We start from the raw sequence: 21,736 nt of genomic DNA, 5'->3' as shown, positions 1-21,736 counted from the left end.
GTGACAATTGAAATTGAATTTCACTCAACACTGAAAGAATGCTCATGCTTCAAGTTCTCTCTTCTGATACCAACACAAACAGATTTCCTCCAAATAGCTACAATAGATCAAATGACTGAGACGTCTTATATAATAAGACACGAACAGAACACGGCAGGACTGTACGGGACCAAATCCTTGCAACACTCAAATATATCTGATTTGAATAGGAATCATTTGATTAACCTACCTCAGCGTCCAGCGATTATACTGTCATGTGTGATGTCATGTTTTCGGTTTGTGTGTGTACACTCAATATCCGACGGTTGCACCATAAAACGGAAATCCCAACTCGGTATATGTTGCGACTGTCAAACAAGGGTGTATTGCCAAGCGTACGCCCCCCCCCCCCCCTCCCCCTGGGTCTCAGATCTGCTCTCTATCGTACTCCAGCATGTGTTGTGAAAACTATATAAATAGCCGACGGCACTATCAGCTGGACAGTACGCAAAAAAGTTTTAGGCTACTTGCTAGCCTACCTGTTTTTCCGCTGTAAAATTTAACTTGAATGAAACATAAAGGCCTACGCCTGCCTCTGTAGCCACACCCACAACTTCGTCTCAGCTTGCTCGACGACTTGTAACACTGTGAAGCTTGTAGTTCCCAATCCGCAAATATATTTTAGGTGTGTCCTGGAAAAACGTAATTATCTAGGGTAGGCTACTCTAGGCGCACAAAGTCCCCGGAGTCCCTTGCCTGTGAGTGCTGTTCGATGTGAACCCGTGAAAATGGACAGACTGTTAGGACATATTTCTTTTTCAGGTCTACTTTCTCTGATAGCTATTCAAACACTGAGGTTTTCCAAACTCAATGCGGATATGTTGAATAACAATGAGGTTTCAGATGTGATTTGTTTTCTAACCAGACATTAATTCATCAACCACAGTCACTGAACCACAGAATGAACTACATTACAGCCATCCTCAAATGGTCATCTCACGTAGATATTTGGAAATTATACATTGTTTCATCCACTGATACAACAGTTGAAATAAAAACGTAAAGATGCGCACAATCATACAAAACTGTTTTTTAGAGGCTGGTCCTCTTTTAATGGGTTTTCTTTCAGCCCCTTTGACCCTTCTTAAGCGTACGAATGAGCAAGGGAGTGTAACGAGTTCAGTTCTGTCTGATATCAGACACACGCTCGGGCGTTCTTGATAGACACCTATTATCAGCGTCATAGGGGGCCTTGCACGACTTGGTGGTATGTGTCGGAAGCGAACCATATTTGACTAGTTAGCTAGCTAACGGTGAACCTTACCAAACACTCGAATGATAGAGGGAATAGTTGTTCAATTTACGAAATTACAGTTCCCCCTAAATCCTATTCAGTTGGATAAATTGAAATTAACACGGCCGGCGCGCTTTGTCGTTGAGCGAAGACGACGTCGAAGTTCTCCGGGAGATTAGTCTGCGGCTTGCTAGCTGGTAATTGGGATTAACCTAGCTAGCTAGTTAGCCTAGCCAGCAAGCTAACAACAATAACAAACAAAGACAGCAACAAAAACTATCTAAGCGAGATAACCAAAACAGTTACACTCACTGATAGCACTAGCTAATTCACTTGCCAGTACCTACCTAGGATGTGTGTATTAACTGCTACATTGTTCTTCCTAGTTTTTCATTATTTAGTCAGATCCAAAAGGAGAGATAACGCTTTAATGTGTGTGTGATGATTGGCACGAAGAATACATTTTATTATATTGCCTTATATCAGTTATGAACTGTAGCCAGGTATATGCTCTCTGTGCAGTTCGTGTGTGGCGACAATAGACTTGTTCCGTACCATCATCTTACTACCCTGACGATTCTGTGTTTGTTACGACACCTTAGTCAGGACCTGTGCAAGTGTTTGGAAATCTGACTGTAGCTAATCTTACTGCTGTCTCTAATCAGAAACATGGAAGACCAGACTCCCATAGAGGTGACTGTCAAGACTCTGGATTCTCAGAGCAGAAGCTACAAAGTTCGGGGAGAGGTAGCTATGACACCCTGCTTTTTTGTGCTTGATTCTCAACTCTTTAAGGAGTGTATTTATTTATTTTTACATGTATTATTATCTTCTGTCAAAATGCATGATCTGTTTCATGTGCTCCTTCAGTGGAGCAGACACTCCCAACCGGCCTTGTATGCAGATCATTCTGAAGTATATTGTTTCTCCATCAGCTGACAGTGAAGGAGTTCAAGGAGCACATTGCCGTGTCGGTGGAGATCCCCGTGGACAAGCAGAGGCTGATCTACCAGGGCCGAGTGCTGCAAGACGAGAGGACTCTGACCGAGTATAGTGAGTCTCGCACGTGGACACCCCACTGTGCCGACGCCGGAGCTGGGTAAACGCTCACGGCACGGTCGGTTCAACACAACCTCCACAGAGAGAGGACACATGGCCCCCCGGTTCAAGCTGAGGGTTGGAGGGGGTTGGTTCGTGTTACTGTTCCCCGACAAACAGGACGGTTGGATCAGCTCTCTCTCTCTTCTCTCTCGCAGACGTGGACGGGAAAGTGATCCACCTGGTGGAGCGGGCTCCGCCCCAGACCACGCAGGCCGGTGGCGGCGGGGGAGCGGGCGCGTCCTCCGGGGCGGCGGAGGGAGGGCCCGGCGCCGCCCACCACTCCTCCTCCTCCCAGGGGGGGCCGCACGACCGCAACGGAAACAGCTACGTCATGCTCGGCACCTTCAACCTGCCCGTCAACATCATGGACCCCCAGCAGATTCAGGTGCCGTGTCAGACTGGTTATCAAGATGTCCTGGTGTTACTCTTTGCACTTTGGCTTCGGCACAGGATTATTCTCTTAGGGTGCGTGTCCACCGGCAAGCTGTATTTTAGAGCACTGTTTTCTTGTTGTATACAATGGGTAATGTTATAGCGCTATAGAGACGAGAGCTGTGTTCCAAGTACCTTTTACCGCTATAGTGCCATGAGCTCTAAGCTTTTTTTGCAGTTGAGAAAAGTTGAGCTTTTTGGGCTAGAGCGCAGGCTGTAAAAGGCTGTTCTGATGACGAGGAGAGTCTGTTTTTGGCAAAACCGCAGAGACCGCGAATGTTAGCACCAGCAAACATTAGCTAGCTATCTTAACTTGGCTTGTTAATCTGCAGTCTGCAAAAACATGACACTTGTTGCTAACATATGTGTAAAACATTGGTACTAATCTAAACTCCAGCTCTAGTGCGTTCTAAGCAGCTGCAAGCTTGGCACTGTTCAGCTCGCCAGTGGACACACACCCTTAGTCACTTGTTAAGAAAGGAGATGCACTTGTGAGTTCTGGCGAGTAGTAGTACACTGACTACCTACGATAAGTGCAATTATTGTAAGTTGTTTTGGGGAAAAAGCATCTGCTAAATGACTGTAATGTTGCTAGGGCGTAGTCATGCAGGAAACATCTGTTACACACTTTTATGTTGCGACATGTCTCATGAAAAAGCTGTTCATTCAATTCGAAATAATTTATTGAATGCGGTGGTGTAACGCTAGTGGTTTCCCCTGCAGATGTCTGTTCAGCAGATGATGTCTGGAATCGGAGAGGGAGGAAGGAACACTAGGGTCAGCACCAGCACAGGAGTAAGACCCCCCCTACTGTAGAGATCCATCAGCGCACCATACAATCATCTCGTTGTTGATTTGATTGTCTCTTGACACGGTGAGAACGGTTCTCTTCATGATGTGATTCTCCGTCTCGGGTCTCTAGAGCAACGGTTCAGTGGACGTGCATATCAACGTGGACCAATCGGTGCACAGCGAGCCGAGGATGAGGCTGCAGTTGGCCGAGAACTTGCTGAGGGATACCCGCTCTCTCATCCACAGGCTGGAGGTAGAGGACCTAGTGTGACTTGACCTTTTCAAATCAACAATACTGATGAGATATGTTTATGTGAGTGAGTGTTTTGCAGTTGCCGGTTTAATCTCAGACCCGACCATGCCTATGTTGCAGGGTCAGCCCAGCGATACCCCACCTCAACCGGAGCCTGATCTGTCTCAGTCCTCCTCTTCTTCCTCCTCCTCTTTCTCCTCCTCCTCTGCCGCGGGAACGGCCACAGCAGCTGCAGCGCAGCCCATGGACACCTCTCCTCCAGCTCCACACCCTCCCCAGCCTCCATCCTCCTCTTCCTCCACCCAGACAGAGGGACCCCCCAACTCTGCTCCCAAGTAAGACCGCCTGATGGAATGCTCCGTGTTTGAGTTCCGTTTGGTGAGGAGAAAGTCTCTTAAGCTCCTCCAAGACCCTCACTGTTATAGTGTCTATCTCTCCCTTCCTCCCCTCTACCTCGCTCTCTTCTCAGTCACCTCAGCCCTGCCGAGTTCGTTGAGGTTTTGGCGGAGGTGCGGAGGGTTGAGGAGAGACTTCGCCCGTTCATGGAGAGAACCCACTCCATTCTCGGTGCAGCCACCTCTGCAGACTACAACAACAATGTAAAGACTGACTTGCCTGGCGACAATATCTTGAACACACCATACAGGTTTAAAGGACAATGCTCGTTTTTGACAACCTGGACCTTATTTACGACATATTATAAGACGTTTGACTCACCGAGATCACTTTGGTGTAGTTCGGAGGAATTTAAAAAATTTCCAGCACGCATACGCACAGCGCGCAATCGTTGCTCCAGCACGCAGCACTCCAGCAGTGCTGGAGCAAGTGAGGAAGCTATTTCGTGTCTAAAGACGTTTCTAAAGATCATATTACAGAGGCATGTGAAAAACCGGCCTATGCTCTATGTAAGCACAACTAGCGATTCATCAAGACAGATTGATGAAAACAACCGTTTCGCGGCAGAAAATAGATTTTTAGAAACTGTATTCTCGTTGCCCCGACCACCGCCATTACATGGATATACTGGCTCGCGCTGGATTTTTAATTTCTTCTACATGCCTCCGAACTACACCAAAGTGATCTCGGTGAGTCAAACGTCTTATAATATGTCGTAAATAAGGTCCAGGTTGTCAAAAACGAGCATTGTCCTTTAAACCTGATCCTTTAGGGCATGGGCACCTGATCATCTAGATCAGGGGTGTCAAACTCAAATACACAGTGGGCCAAATTTTTTAACTTGAACAAAGTCTCGGGCCAACATTGAACAAATGAAAATTTTAATATGGACCCAAACAAGTTTTTCTTTAACATTGAATATGGAACAAGCAACGCTTATTACCATACAATATATAACTTAATAGTGCAGACATGCAAAATCGAATACTGGCGGGCCAGCTCTAGTAGTCATTTGGTATTGCCTCGCGGGCCAAATATAATTAGCGGGCCAGAGTTTGACACCCCTGATCTAGATGGTCTATGCGGGTTGATTGATCTCAATATTATTGTGTTATTGGCTATCAGTCATAAATATACACAAGTCCAATCAATTAGAATCCACAAACAAATGATCTTCACCTGCAGATCTGACTGTTCAAAGTGGAAGTTAGGCACACAAATAATTTTAGTACAGATCATTTTTCCTTTAACCAAATGATGGTCAGAAGTGAATCATGTTTAATATTTGCAGATCATGAGGTGTTTGTTTGTGGACTTTGAATCTATATATACATTTTGTTTAAAAATGGTGTCGTATATTTACAACATTTACAATAGCACTGAGACCAATCTACCCCATAGTTATGGTTTATTAGATGTATGTACAGTGCATCTGGAAAGTATTCATATCCTTTCACTTTTCCCACATTTTGTTGTGTTATAGCCTCATTCCAAAATGGATTAAATTATCCCCTCCCCCGCAAAATTCTACACTCAATACCCCATAATGACAAAGTGATTTTTTTTTTAATTCTTTTTTTATTTCTGCAAATTTATTAAAAATAAAACACTGAAATATCAGAGGTGCATATGTACAGTATTCACACCCTTTACTGAATACTTTGTTGAAGCATCTTTGGAATAAATTACAGCCATAAGTCTGCTTGAGTATGATGTTACAAACTTGGCACACCTATTTTTGGGCAGTTTCTCCCATTATTCTTTGCACATCCTCTCCAGCCCGTCTCTGGCTGGGCCACTCAAGGACATTCACAGACTTGTTCCGAAGCCACTCCTTGGTTATCTTGACTGTGTGCTTAGGGTGATTGTCCTGTTGGAAGGTGAACCTTCGCCCCAGTCTGAGGTCCAGCACGCGCAGGTGTTCATCAAGGATCTCTTTGTACATAGCTGCATTCATCTTTCCCTCTAAACTGACTAGTATCCCAGTTCCTGCCGCTGAAAACCATCCCCACACCATGATGCTGCCACCACCATGCTTCACTGTAGGGATGGCATTTTGAGATGAGTTCAATCTTGGTTCAGACCAGATAACACCACAAAATTTGGTTTCTCATGGTCTGAGAGTCCTTTTGGCTCCAAGCAGGCTGTCATGTGGCTTTTACTGAAGAGAGGCTTTCATCTGGCCACTCTACCATAAAGGCCTGATTTAATGGAGTGCTGCAGAGATGGTTGTACTTCTGGAAGGTTCTCACATCTCCACAGGGGAACGCTGAAGCTCTATCAGAGTGACTGTCGGGTTCTTGGTCACCACCCTGACCAAGGCCCTTCTCCCCCGATTGCTCACTTTGGCCGGGCGGCCAGCTCTAGGAAGAGTCTTGGTGGTTCCAAACTTCTTCCATTACGAATGATGGAGACCACTGTGCTCATTGGGACCTTCAATGCTACAGTGCTTTGTAACCTTTCCCCAGATCTGTGAAAAATAAGAAGTAGCAGCCTTGAGAACCAATGCTTCTTGAGCCTAGTGGCCCATAGGCCCCTGCTCTATCTCCTGATTCCTTAGCGTGAGGCAGCTTGATGTACAAGTACACCCCGTGGACACAATGCTAGCATGTCGCAGGGACTTAGCCCAAATCCATCCCTTTGCTGAGTGCCAAGCAGGGAGGCATTGAGTACCATTTTTATATGGTATGGTATGACTCGCCCGGGGATCGGCTGGGGATCGAACCCCCAATCTCAGGATGGACACTAACCACGAGGCCGTTGAGCTGGTTTCCCCAGATCTGTATCTGCCACGATACAATCCTTTCTCGTGTGCATCAGACAATTCCTTTGACTTCATGGCTTGGTTTATGAAAAATATTTTATTTTTTTATTTTTAATACATTTTTCTAAAATTACTTTTTTTTGACTGTCATTATGGGGTATTGTGTGTAGAATTTTGAGGAAAAAAATATTTATTTTTAGGAAAAAAATATTTATTTATTGGATCTTGTCAATGCAGCTCAAAGCATTGGGCTTCAATGAGACTGCTTTAAAATGTGTTAGCTTCTATCTATTAGGTAGACAGCAGATGGTGGATGTTAATGGAGTGCTCTCCAACCCAAGGACCGTGGAATGTGGCGTCCCACAGAGAAGTGTTTTGGGCCCACTCTTCTTCGGCCTGTACATCATTGACCTTAAAGCAGCTTGCTCATGTGACCTCTCTCTATACGCTGAGGACTCTGCCCTGCTTGTTTGTGTGGTAGAAAAAACACTGACAGCAGAACTCCAGAGGGTCAGAGACTGGTTAGGGGACCACAAGTTAGACTAAGAAAATCCCCTAGTTTTAGAGTTGTGACACACAAATGTCAGAGAAGGAGGCTGTGAACTACCTAGGCTGTGTTCTGGATAATAATCTACGAGTATAGCGCAAAAGGTTCCCACCAAAATCAACAGGATTAGATTCCTAGCAAGATTAACCAGATTTCTCGACCAAGCGACCATGATAACACTTGAAAGAGCTTTGATTCAGTGCCACTTTGACTGCATGTTGCTCCTGATACAGTAGCGTCCCCAGAGCTTTAAAAAAGAAACTGCAAACATCGCAAAACAAGCTAGTTAGGGAGACTGGGAAACCATCCTGATATTATGGCTACCAGCTCATACTCACCTTGAGCCTTCTCACTACGAGACCCTGAAATGGCTCAAAGTAGAAGACAGAGTAAAACAGATTCAGTTGTGCCAAGTCCACAGTATATTGTATGGAGAAGTACCAAGATATTTTAGTATTTATTTTAAACGTGTCAGGGATACCCATGTATGCTCCACTAGAGGGAGCTCCACAGACCTAGTGCCAGTTGGGTTCAGAGGCTGTATAGGTAAGGAGTCATTTTATACTCTGCTGCAGTGCTTTGGAACAGTTTGCCTGAAGAGCTGAAAACAAGAAAGGCTAATAGATTCAAGATAGGGCTGAAAAAATGTCTTAGAGGTGAACAATGATGAGGATAGAACAGGCGAGGAAGGGTAGATAGGACGTTTTTGGAATAGAAGCATCGCTAGGACGTTTTAGTGTATTTTATATGATTGATCTTATGTTGTGTTATTAGTCGAATGCTAGATGTGGTGAATTTTACATGTTGCCTGTAGACACACCTGCTGCCTTACACCACCCCTTTCCAGCAAGGACCACAATGGAAATAAGCAGTCATGTTTTTTGTGCTATCCTTTTCGTTTAAACAATAATGTGGGTATGAATTTGTTCCAGATACACTTTTGTCTTTTTGTCTTTTTTTTTTGTCAAATAAAATCAGTCAATCAATCAATCAATAAGGCTGTAACATAAAATGTGGAAAAAGTGAAGGGATATGAATACTTTCCGGATGCACTGTATTTCACTAAGCATCAAGCACACAACCTTTTGGCTGCTATAAGGATGCGTGACCTGAGAGTTGTGCTGCTTCGTCCTCAGACCCGGGAGAGAGAAGAGGACCAACGTCTTCTCAACATGGTGGGGGAAGCCCTCCGACTCCTTGGCAACACCTTAGTCGCCCTCAGCGACATACGGTGCAACCTGGCCGCTCCCCCTCCCCGTCACCTCCATGTGGTTCGGCCCGTGTCCCACTACGCCTCCCCTGTGGTCATGCAGGGTGGTATGCCCCACATCCCCATACCAGTAGGTGTTCTCTATACTGTCTCCATACCTGGACCCTCCAGGTCGGTTCTGTTCAGTCCATACGATTCCCCCATCGCAGTTACCCGACTCCTCCACAGATAAACCTGGGGACCACGGTGACCATGACATCCAATGGGAGGCCGGCGGCCGAAGGCCAAGCCCAGACCCCGCAGGCTGCCGACCAACAGGGGCAGGCTCCGCCTCCGCAGTCGAACGGAGCCAATCAGCAGCCTGGTCAGGGGCAGGGGACCCCCCGCGTGATCCGGATCACCCATCAGACCATGGAGCCCGTCGTCATGATGCAGATGAACATCGACGGTGAGAGACAGGCTGTCCAGATAGGCGGAGAGCCACTGACCCTCATAGCACCACGTGTCCTTGCTGATGTGTTGATTCACCCCCCCCCACCACGGTTCTTGGTTCTCCAGGAGATCCTGGCAGCGGGCCTCAGGTCCCGGGACAGCAGAACCCTGCGGGTCCCAGCCAGCCTGGTGAGTAGTACCCCAGCCTCTACCCTTAGCCTCGGGAAACCATCCTGATCTAGTGAGCTCACATAAAGGTTCTCTCTGCAGATCAGTCTGGCCTTCCCCCCGACCTCAAACGATTTCAGTAGGCTGGAGTGCTTGCCTTGACAGACGAACTAACAAAACTTTTGACAAATCCAGTCAGAAGACTGGTGAAAATGTATTTTCCTCCGAAGAACTCCTCTAGTGCATACTATTGTTTAATTGTTGTTATTGAGTCTATTTCTGTAATAATGGCACTTAACGTTAAGGCTGTGTTTATTCTGCTAACGTTGACGTTAGCGTTCGTTGCTTCAGGTTTCTGTTTTGCCAGCGGGGAGGGGCGTTCTACTGGGGGGCAGAACAGCAGTCAGAATCAGTCCCTGATTGGCCCGGTCAAAACGTTATTGGAAAGAAATCGTTTGAGATGCCTGGAAGTTCACACTGATCTGTGGAGAGAAGCAGAAAGTGAACTCGCGAGATCAGGACAGACTCACGAGGCTATCCAACCCTGACACTAATGTCCTGATGTGACGGATGTCACTCAAACACTGTGTGTGTCTCTCTCTCTCGACAGGAGCCACACCTCTCCACATCCCCGGCCTCCCCCCAGAGTTCATGCAGGCGATCGTCCAGCAGATCTCCCACCAAGCTGCCGCCATGGCCGCCGCCGCCGCCACAGCAGGTCACCCGGGGCAACCGCCGACCGCCCCCGGCTCCGCCCCCACCGCCGATGCCACTCCTCCTCCTCCGCCTCCTCCTCCTCAGGCCAGGGTGGTCATCACCAGGCCCTCCTTCTCCACCCACCCCCCCCCTGCCCAGACGGCGGCGGGCCCCAGGGGGACCACTATCAACCTGAGGGCGACGGCGCCCCCTACCGCCGCTGGCCAGCAGCCAGGACAGGTTAGGCCCCGGCCTCCGCTCTTAAAACGCCACGATCGTGGCGTGCGTGTCACGTGTTTATTCCTTTCTCCCTGCCTCTCTCCACCCCTCCCTTCAGGGCGTTCCCCTCGCCTCCTCCCCTCTGACGCAGATGATCAGCGGCCTGGTCGGTCAGCTCCTGATGCCCGGCCAGCAAGGTGAGGGCGACAATTACATTACATTTACATTACATTACAGTCATTTAGCTGACGCTTTTATCCAAAGCGATTTAGAATAATTGCATTTAACGTAGGAAAAGTACTACTACTTGCCAGAACTCACAAGTGCATCTCATTTCTAAAACAAGTGACTAAGAGCATCATCTAGCGCTACAGGGAGCCAGTGTAGGGAACGGAGTAGGGAAGTTGTGTGGGAGAACTTGGGGTGGTTGAACACCAGGCGAGCAGCAGCTTTCTGGACAAGTTCCAGCGGCTTAATGGCTGACGCCGGCGCCCCAGCAAGGAGGGAGTTGCAGTAGTCCAGGCGGGAGATGACCAGGGCCTGGATGAGCACCTGCGCCATTTTGTCAGTGAGGAAAGGGCAAATCTTCCTGATGTTGTAGAGCAGGAATCTGCAGGAGCGTGTGACGGATGATGCTGCGTTCCTTTTGTATCGGAGCTCTGGATTTGGCGCCCGGGATGAGGTCATATCCCAGTTGAACGCGTTCCAGACTCACTTTCGCCCCATCTTTGTAGTTCTAGCCACGTTTAGCCATTGTTAGCAATACTAGTTGATAACGACGAACTATGCTATTTTGCGCATACTAACTTCGTACCAACATTATACACTGATAGACATTGGACAGCACTGTGTGTACGACTGATTTAATGAGACACAAATAAGACAGAAGAGCTAACAACCAGTCTTATTACATCTTTCACTTATTGTTGATGTGCGGAGTATCCATCTTGATTGATGTCAGCAGCTGACGTAGATGAAGTCGGTATAGATTGTTTTTTACCCCAAATAAAATGGGGGAGTTCAGGTGACGCTATTTGAAGACGGTTTTGACGTCGACCTCCGGGTTCCCAACGTTTCCGATACAAAAGGAACGCAGTATAAAAACCTCATCCGTGTAGACATGTAGGTTTACTGCAGATTAACAGATTTCCCATCCGTTTTTCTGATCGCCCCAGGTGACCCATTGGCAACTACCTCTTCATCCCACTCCTACTCTTTCTCCTCTTCCTCCTCTTCCTCTGTCCCTCCGACCGCGCCAGCGAACACCTCCGGACAGACGTCCACCCACACCACCAGCACCACGTCCACGGGCCAGCCCCAGGAGGGGGCACCCGAGGGCAACCTAGCCCAGCTCCTGGGCTCTCTCCTGGGGGGGGCAGCGGGGGCGGGGACCCCCGGCGCCGGAGCGGCCCCCTCCATCACCGTGACCGTGCCCGGAGTGCCCGGCTTCTTCCAGGGCATATCGGACTTCATCCAGGTTGGGGCCGGTGAAGCTTCATCTCCACATCTGTGCTGTGTAGTCCTGGTGCAGTGCACGTAGTGACTAGCCCCCCCCCCCCCCCCCCCCCCTCCCCTCTCCAGGCTAACCAACGCGTCTTTCCCTCACCTGGCCAGATCCCTCCCGCCGGCCCGGGCGCCGCCCCGACCCCCCCGCAGACGGGCCCTGCCCCCGCCCAGCCCCCCAGCGACGAAGCAGGGGCAGACGCCCTGAGCCCGGAGCTGTTCACGGGCATCGTTCAGGGGGTGCTGTCCACCATGATGGGCTCTCTGGGGGCGCCGCAGGGGAATGGCGAGAGCATCGCCCAGTTTATCCAGAGGCTGTCCCAGACCAGCAGCCTGTTCACGCCCGGGGCCGGGGACGCTGTGGGTGAGTGTTTGGAGGGTTTTTAATCTCTTAAGTTTCTATGTTTGTTTTTTTTATTCCACACTTATATGGCAGTTTTACATCCTGAAATGCATGAGCATTTACAATGCACGCATTATCAAGACTAGAAAGGGTGCTCAGAGAGCACAGACCTCCGCCCATGATTGCGTTTCGCGGGCGCATGTGTGTGCAGGACACGCTTGTATTGCTGCATTCGTTAGGTCGAGAGTTTTATGCCAGTCCAAACCCTGTGTCTCTTTGACCTTCCCATGTCGAGATATGGCCGTTGCGATTCCCCCTATTGACAATGAATGGGGGGAATTTTTCGCTCCCCAAGTCCAGAAAATGAATGGAGGTGAATGGGCGGCCATGTTTGGGCGGCTCACGAACCCACCCCGTGATTCGGATCCACTCCAAAATTGAATGGGTTCTAAGTTGGCGCATGCTACACCGAGTTTCATGAAAATGTGCTTTCGTTGGGGGCGGGCGGTAATAAAAGCATTGTTCCATAAACATTATTTTATACTAGTCTTTCGTCCAAGTCCATGTTTAAGTTCACGATGGATGAATGGATGGGTGACTTCCTGTTTCTTTCAGTGCGTGTCTTGGGATTCTGCAATTGTGGGTTTGGTCTGGTCTGTCGGTTAGATATTTGGGCTCTGATGGTGGGGGCGGGGGGGGAGGTCCTTCTGTCATGGAGGAGGGTGGGTAGTGAAAGGGTTTGGAGTGCATCCTGGTAACTGGAATATGCCCTGCCAATAATAACCTGGCAGGTAGGTTTTTGGACGTGTTGAGGCATCACCTCTGTTAAACGTCCGTGCCACACTGGGGAGGTACAGCCTCCTCTAGCGTGGGGCGGACATAACTAGTTTCTATTGCTGCTCAAGTCAAAAAAAGTGAACGAAACAGAAGCTATGTTTATTCTTTTATCACCCGGGTTCCTGTGTGTGTGTGTGTGTGTTGTGTGTGTGTGTTGTTTGTGTGTGTGTGTGTGTGTGTGTGTGTGTGTGTCAGGGTTCTTTGGGGACCTGCTCTCCCTGGTGTGTCAGAGCTTCTCCATGGTGGACATGGTGCTGCTGCTGCATGGCAACGCCCAGCCTCTCGGACGCATCCAGCCCCAGCTCGCCGACTTCTTCACCGAACACTACCTCCAGGGCCGCCCGCCCACCGACGCCAACATCGCCGTGAGTCCCCCCTGCCTTCTCTCTCTCTGCTGCCCCCTGCTGGAACGGGCCACTCTGGACCGACTGCCTAATTTCCCCCTGGGGGATCAATAAAGTCCTATCTCATCTTACTATGGTCCAAATAGCACATGGTCACAACACTAGAGCTAGTCTGGGAAATGTAGCCCTCTACAAGCACAAGACAAAGACGGGAGGAATATCTTTTATCTATGCTAGTGTTGTGGAGTGGAACAAACTACCTCTCTCCATAAAAGAAGTGGAAAGTGCAGGGGCTTTCAGAACAAGGATCAGGAAACGGTTATTTAGCGACCTTCCTGTATAAGCTACAGTATGAGTCTGATGATGTAACATGAGTGTGGATGTTACATTACTCTGGTTTCATGAGTAACTCACTATGTTGTATTTATATTATTTGCATTTTTGCACTTGTATTGTATTTTATTGTTTTTTTTATAGTATAATTGCTCAAAGCACTTTAAGCTGATGCCGGTCTCCACTTGGACTCCTTGTACATCAGGGACAGCGATAACAACTTTTATCCCTGACATTGCAGACATACTGTATGTTTTTTATATATACTGATTGTAATTGCTTTTGTCAAATAAATCAAATCAAAATCGGAATGTACCTAGTCACACTTTGGCCGTGGTTGGATGAGAATGACCATTTTGTTTGTCCTCCTGGCAGACGGCAGCGGAAGACCTCATCAACGGCCTGGAGGAGTACATAGCGGAGAGCTTCGTAAGTGTTTTTTGTCCCTCACACACAGAAGGTCCGGCGTGGCCAGGAGACGCGTGGTTTGGTCGGGTGTATCTGCAGTAGGTGTGGGTGTGGTGGTTAACTTTTTAGCTCATCAGCCAAATGTCTGGTAGATGAAAAATAGTACCCGCCAAACCTTTTTTTTTTTTTTTTTTTTTTACCAGCCAAAAAATAACATTTATAGAAAGCCTTTTTGTGTCATGTAGACATACAGTACATTTAATCTGCATAATAACAAGTTATGGTGATGAATAAAAACAGTGGTCAGAGCAGACTCCTAGTGCCACAGCTCCACAACACAGGTGGGGTTGTAGTCCTGTCCCCCACTGAAAATATTGATCTAGTGAGTGGCCAACCCATTGTTAAATAACAATCTACTAAGCTTTTCCATAGGAATAATCCCTATAACCATACCAGCTGGGCAAGTTGAATTTGCTAGCTACCTAACCTAGCCCTAATGATATTGCACTGCTCGTTTGCTGTGCAACATATCAACTGACCAGTTGTTAAAACAAATTTCACAACACTGGTTATCCTAGCCAGCAATCTCAAATAAATGTGACGCTTGTTTGGCTGTCTGGCACAATACAGTTAGCTACATTAGCTAGCTAGTCACGAGACAGTCCCAGTCAGCTAACGTAGCATAGCTTTAGATGACAACAAGTTTGCTCGCTGTGAATAGCCTACGTACGTTGGTTCACCTGTCAACACAACTGAAATGTTAGCCAAGTAGTAGCCTAGTAACTGTACCTTGCAGGCTAGAGATAGGCCCACAAATAATTTTACAGCTCGTTTCGTTTGATGTACAACAAGCAGATCCACAGAGAGTGCTCTTTTCAAGCACCGCTCATTCACTTGTGTGCTCACTTCGCTGTATGAGCCATCCAGGCTGATCTCACTCACGCTGCGTCAATGCTGATATTTCATTGCAAAAATGTTGTCCGTGCTATGATCCACAAAGGCGGACATTTTGTTAAGCACTGAATCACCAATGCTGATATTTTGTTGCAAAAAACGTAAGTGTCGGGTGGCTCTCAAAACAAACACGCCGAATGCACACGCATTTTGGCACTTTGGCGGGTGTTAATTTCGAACCCTGAGTGACGGTGACGTCGTGTGGTCGTTCTGTTCCAGGCTACCGTGACGGTGCGCGAGGGCGTGGACATCATCCAGACCAACGTGTCGTTCCTCAGGCAGCAGTTCACGCGCATGGCCACGCACATACTGCGCTGCACAGGTACCAGGCTAGCCCCCACCCGCTCTCTCCCTGCACGGGGAGGTACCAGGCTCGCCCCGCCCGCTCTCTCCCTGCAGGGGGAGGTACCAGGCTCGCCCCCACCCGCTCTCTCCCTGCACGGGGAGGTACCAGGCTCGCCCCGCCCGCTCTCTCCCTGCAGGGGGAGGTACCAGGCTCGCCCCCACCCGCTCTCTCCCTGCACGGGGAGGTACCAGGCTCGCCCCGCCCACTCTCTCCCTGCAGGGGGCTCCAAAAACGCAGGCCCACTGTCTGGCCTCCCATGCAGTGGCCTAGACCTAGGGCAGACTTGTCTTATGTTGACACACTGTCTGTCTGTGTCTCCCTGTCCTCCTGTCTGTCTGTCTGTCTTTCTATCTGTCTCTGTCCATCTGTCTCTATCTGTATGTATGTCTCTCTGTCCATCTGTCTTGTCTGTCTGTATATCTGTCTGTCCCTGTCTGTCTGTTTGTCCGTCTGTCTGCAGACCACACGTTTGGGCCTCGCCTGCTGCTGCTGTGCACCCAGGGTCTGTTCGAGTGTCTGGCCCTCAACCTGTACTGCCTCCGTGGAGAACAGAGAGCTCTGACCCAAGTCATCAACCACCGCATCGTCAGTACTCCCTCCCTACACCCGACACACAACACACACACACACACACACTCTACACACAACACACACACATACACACACACCCTACACACAACACACACACCCTATACACTACACACAACACACACACACACACACGCACACCCTACACACAACACTCACACCCTGGGGTGGCTGTATAGCTCAGGAGGTCGAGTGGGTCGTCCAATGATCATAGGATCGGCAGTTCGAATCCTGGCTTCTCCTGACTACATGTCGAAGTGTCCTTGGGCAAGACACCAAATTGCTCCCAGTGAGCAGGCTAGCGCCTTGCATGGCAGCTGTCGCCATTGGTGTGTGAATGTGTGTATGAATGGGTGAATGAATGTGTGTATGAATGGGTGAATGAGAGGCCTTCATTGTAAAGCGCTTTGGATAAAAGCGCTGTATAAGTGCAGTCCATTTACCATTTACACCCTACACACAACACACACACACACACACACACACCCTACACACAACACTCACACACTACACATACACACACACACACACAAGACGGACAGGTTGTTTTTAAGTTTGACTATGAGTCGGTGGGTGGGTTGATAGGACTGGATTCATATCTCACTTTTGTGATGGTACGTCGCTAAACATCTTTGTGAGAGTCAGGGTGCGTTAGGGTAGATGGGGACGGTAGTGTAGCTCAGGGGCGCGTTAGTGCGTTACGACTGTTCCTCTTCCTGTTCCCCCCGTCTCCAGAGGAGGATGTCGGCGGAGGTCAACCCCAGTCTGGTCAACTGGCTGACCAGCATGATGTCCATGAGGCTCAATGTGATCCTGGAGCACAACCCAGTTACCGAGGACCAGATAGAGCACTACGTCATCCACACACAGGTACTGGACCCCCGCCCCGACCGTGACCCCCCAACCACGGTCTAAACCGCAGTCTTAAGGCTTATTTATGCTCCCTTTTGTACGGAAATCTATCCGTCCGTTTCAAACGCTATAACAGTCACTGCCCACACACTTCCATGCGTCCTTTATGTTGGTTAAGTATACATTGAATACACCCACTAGAGGGCGCTGCAGTGTCTCACTTGGGAAATGAACATTGCTTTTACAGTATTTAACTTATTTTTTGTCTGGACCGCAACAGCCCTATAAACGCAAATGTCTGTGACTGACTGTGATGAAGTTCCTCACCAACTCGCACAGCCTGTCCTCAAAAACGTCCGCCATTTAAATCCGCCCGCTTTCAAAAGTGAAAGCTTCTTCTTCTGTTCGTCGTGTCTGGACGTGTCTCGCTTTAACTGTGGCTACACGACTTCCGGTGGTAGGGCCCTCGTTCCGCTCAGTTTCACCCGTATCCCTAAGCTTGCAGAGTTACGGACAGAAAGCTCTGTTCATATCCGTCTGCGTTCTTTATGTTGAGCATGAATGAGCCTCTCGCCACGGCCCTGACACCAGCCCCTAACCCTGTGGCTTTGGTCTGGAGCACCGTGTCTGCTCCTCACCTCAGTGCGTCACTCCAGGCTCACACTACAGGGTTTTTAAAATCCTAACCGATTTCGAATTCAGGTTTCATCGCACACATAAGGAGAATCTTAGCAGATGTTCTTCTCTGTAATCTCGAACACACATTATTATACACACTACAAGATTTGAAAATAACGTCTCATCACACACTACTGGATATTATTGAGATTATCGTGCCGGAGGGAGCAACGAATAACTGCTGTCACTTGCAAAGTAGTAGCGTAATAATCCTAAATATCAAACCTTTTGTGAGCCGAATGGGATCTTTAAACCCCTTACAAGATAATCTGGGCCGAACATCGGTACCGACCAAGGTCCCAGACCAGATTTCTCCTCCGATTGTTGGGAGGGGTGAATCGTGGATAAATCGGACCGAAAAATTCCGTAGTCCAAGCCTGGCATTAATGTTGTGATGTTTTGTGTGATGTCACAGAGCGAGTCTTCCCAGAGGGCGGAGCCCGAGGCCCAGGCAGACCTGCTGTCAGACTCTCGCAATGTGGAGGTGGGTGTGGTTTCCCCCGGGTGATGTCGTCACATTCTCCGGAGTCGCTGTCCGTTGGTCATCGGTCTGCATGTTGTGCTGTGGTAATATGCTAGCTGTAGGTTGGTTTCATCCATTATCTGACAGGAGATAAGTACTCTGCATGATTAGGCGCTTCTCGAAATGTATTTCCAAGAAACCCCAGAGAACAGGGAAGCAAAGTGCAAGAATGAGTTGTGAAGGAACATGTGGACGGCTGCCTAATTCTGGTCATAGCAGCAGACTTTGTTGCCTTTCTTTTGGAGTCAGCAGCCATACAAAGTCCTGCTCCAACTTTAGAAAGAAAAATAAATTGAATCATCTTTTTAACCTTTTTTTTTTGTTTTTTTTTTAGCAGACAAGTGAGTTAAAAACATATACAGACTGCAAAAGGCATCCTCTAGGTATAAGGATTGGGATTCAAATTAAATGTAGGAGGAAACGGACAAACTAAAGACACATTGGGAACAGCAAACAAACAGCAGACAAGTACAACAGCAACACACAGTGGAAACGAGCACATTTCATGGCCATGAAACTACATGAGGAGAGACCGAAGCTTTAGTCTCTCTCTCTCTCTCTCTCTTTCTCTGTCTGTTTCTGCCTGTCTGTCTGTCCAGATGGATGAGACTCTGTCCCCCGCCCCTGCCACCACGGCAGAGGAGGCCATGGCGTCGTCAGGGGAGACGCGGGAGGTGCGGGCGACACCCGGAGAGGCCGCGCCCCCCGGCACGGCATCGTCAAGGGAGACGCGAGGAGCGATGGCGTCAGAGAGGGAGGAGTCGGGAGCAGAGGCGGAGCCTTGGGCAGCTGCAGTGCCGCCTGTAAGGACCCTGGAGGGACAGTCCAGGATATATGAGTAGTCGTTTTATGCGTCTGTCTTGACTTGATGTCTCTCCAAGGTGTTGTGTTTCAGTGCTTAACAGGCAGAAGACAGACAGTCGTAACAGTTTATCAACTTGCAAGTGTGTGTGTGTGTGTGTGTGTTTTGCAGGAGTGGGTGCCTATCATCAGACATGACATGCTATCTCAGAGGAAGATGAAAGCTCAGCCTCCCCTCTCGGACGCCTACCTGAACGGGATGCCTGCCAAGAGGAGGAAGGTCAGATCCCCAAGCGCCTTCCCCGCACTGACCCAGCTGGGTATACCGAGGAGGCCGTACCCAAGCTGGGCATGCCTGTAGAATATTCTAAAGAGAATCTATCTTGTCTAATCTAGCATAAGAGTGCTATGGCATGTCTTCAAGAGCCCTGGAACCTCCAACGCCCCGTTCAGACTACGCAATATTTTTGTTTTTCACGATGGTCTCTTTTTATCTACCGACTCCGTACCATCCAGTGACCTAAAGATGCAGGCTAACCACAATCAATGTGAGGAGGGATAAATAATATAATACATGAATGCAGGCTATAACATAATACTAACTATTACGTAGGTTCCTATTCCAAGTGCTCTCGTAGTTTATTATGGTGGATGTTATAGCAGTAGCTAGCCATAGGTTGACATTGCGATGCGGTCATCTTAAAATCTAAAATAGCCTCGCTTTTTTTGTGACAAGTTGCTCCTCTTGTGATGCTTTTGTGAGTGGTAGGAACTGTAAACACTCATTTTGTCAGAAGAAGAGTGCAGATCAAAGTAAATGCGAAGGGGAGTGGCATTCTGCCAGGGAGTCGTTATTCGGTGGAAGCTGTGTTGCTCAGAGTCAAAGAAGACATAAAATAAAGTAAAAACTATTGTGGACGAAGAGGACAGTATGGGCTGTCTATCCTTCAAGGAGGGCTTGAGGTAACGGATGTGTTAACATGTAAAGAACATTGTCGTCCTATTGGTCAACGTCAAGATACGTCGTAGGCATGGTTGCAGGGGATGTCAGACTAGGCAGGAAAATACATACAATTCTGACATGCTGGACTTTTCGTCGGGGCGTCCCAGACGCCAAATCGCTGACATTATGAGGGGTTTCGTCGTCCCCAATGTTCATATTCGGGCCCGATGCTGGACACTTTGTCGGCAACAAAAAAATCGGCCCAAAATCAGTCTGAATTTGCGTAGTCTGAACGGGGCATAAGAGACAGTATCGCTGTATTGGCTTGACTGCTCCTGTGTTGTAGTGAGTGTGCTAGGTTACCCTGACCTGTGCGTGATCTGCAGACCGCCCAGGGAGACGGACCCCACCTGGCCCTCTCCGAGGCCGTGAGCAGAGCTGCGCGAGCCTCGGGGGTCCGGCCCGTCACCGCCCCGGACAGCCTGCAGGTGGAGCTGGAGAGGCCAGAACTGCAGGAGGCCTATGCAGTGCAGGTACCTTAATACCGTCTTATTACTACCTTAATACCGCGTTACTACTACCTTAGTTTGCCACAGCTCCTGAGCTGGTTTAACCTTTAACCTGGTTTAACTTTTAAACTTCCTTCCCGACGTGACTCCTGCTCAGGTGAGGAGTGACATCAAGGAGAGAGTGAGAGAGGATCCGGACTATAACCCTCAACGTTTTCCCAACACACACCGGGCTTTCTCCCTGGACGACTCCTAATGCTGTTGGTCTTCGGTCCTGTAAACATCCCCCATCTGTCCAATCACTTCATTCTGAAACATTCCCAGTGAGTTAAGAGTCCAAGGGCACCTGGAAAGGGACAAATGAAGGAATTGATATGCCCTATTCTACTATTGAATGGACTGTCACTGATAATGCCAATCATTGAAATTCAATAATAGTTTACAACCTGTTGTCTGTGTAAAGTGTACCAACCTCTCAACTACCACACCAATCTCATGATCCTGTAATTTAACGTAATGCTTTCTCATGCAACTAACTCTTTCTGGTTGTCAACTGAATGTCTTCATGAGACTGCATTGTAAATTAGCACAAGTTGTACATTATAATGGTGGTGTAACACCATGTGGAGGATGCCATAGGAATGATAGTTGAGATAGAAGAGTAGAAGACAAAACAAAGTTGTTGTGAAAGTGACAAGTTATTTGTAAAAAGAAAAAGAAAAACAAGAAACGTATTTTACACCCAGGTGGTGAAGTAAGCAGTGCAGGTTTATGAGCAATCTCTACTGCCCTCTAGTAGTGTGCAACGGTATTGGCTACTCCTGATTGGTACACACGGACGGGGACACACTCGGACAGACAGGTCACATATTGAAGCGGCTGCCCCGCTTAAAAAAGAAACATGAACTTCCTTGTAAGGTTCCTAAACATGTAAAAGATGCTTTGCTAACATTGGAGGAATATTTTTGAGTTCCTTTCCTAGAGGTCAAAGCACAGCTTGTTACCTGTAAACTAGAATCAGATACAGGTCATACAAGGTGGTGTTTTAGCCATGAATTGAAATACATTCATAACTGCCATAACGTTTAGACCATATCAATGATTAAAAACACATCTGTCCATAATGGTATTTTATGTCCCTCTAGGTGAGCGCAGCTTCACTTAGTTTATTTTTTAGAATGTGATGTAAAAACTTGAATGCATTGTCTGTGCTTGTGAACATGCTGTACTGTGAAATAAACCTACGCTTAATGGAAGACCATCTGGGCTTCTGAGACTGGATACTGTACACAGACAGGACAGTGGAGGATCGATTCAACACAGCAGCAGATCAATGTTATTCACTAGTTTATTTTACTCACACATAACCAGGTTTCACACAGGAGTTTGGATTATTGCAGCGCAAAAGCTGAAAATGGCAACACGGTACCTAGCGTACAAGGATCGAGTCCCCCCCCCCCCTCAATACAGATTGTATTTATATCATATTAA

General features: G+C 48.2%; 1 protein-coding gene across 4 annotated transcripts; it reads left to right on the top strand.

Moving 5' to 3' along the window:
* The first annotated feature begins 1,348 nt into the window (after positions 1-1,348).
* bag6l (BCL2 associated athanogene 6, like) lies at positions 1,349-21,480 on the top strand. 4 transcript variants are annotated; one of them, XM_084455266.1, is made up of 25 exons: positions 1,349-1,470; positions 1,939-2,020; positions 2,209-2,326; positions 2,530-2,759; positions 3,530-3,601; positions 3,729-3,851; positions 3,972-4,186; positions 4,321-4,450; positions 8,695-8,898; positions 8,997-9,216; positions 9,327-9,389; positions 9,979-10,304; positions 10,402-10,480; positions 11,543-11,760; positions 11,865-12,150; positions 13,162-13,331; positions 14,019-14,072; positions 15,225-15,327; positions 15,812-15,936; positions 16,675-16,809; positions 17,885-17,953; positions 18,592-18,795; positions 18,966-19,073; positions 20,123-20,269; positions 20,403-21,480. In XM_084455266.1, the coding sequence occupies exons 2-25, from the start codon at positions 1,943-1,945 to the stop codon at positions 20,499-20,501; spliced, it is 3,576 nt and encodes a 1,191-aa protein (XP_084311392.1). In that variant the 5' UTR covers positions 1,349-1,470; positions 1,939-1,942; the 3' UTR covers positions 20,502-21,480. The 4 variants fall into 4 exon arrangements, with proteins under 4 accessions (XP_084311392.1, XP_084311391.1, XP_084311390.1 ...); XM_084455265.1 differs by having other exon boundaries at positions 11,459-11,760; positions 11,898-12,150; XM_084455264.1 differs by having other exon boundaries at positions 11,459-11,760.
* The last annotated feature ends 256 nt before the right edge of the window (positions 21,481-21,736 follow it).

This window comes from Borostomias antarcticus (assembly GCF_949987555.1).
Source record: "Borostomias antarcticus genome assembly, chromosome: 21".
Taxonomy (NCBI): domain Eukaryota; kingdom Metazoa; phylum Chordata; class Actinopteri; order Stomiiformes; family Stomiidae; genus Borostomias; species Borostomias antarcticus.
This window is presented reverse-complemented; position numbering and strand designations above follow the sequence as displayed.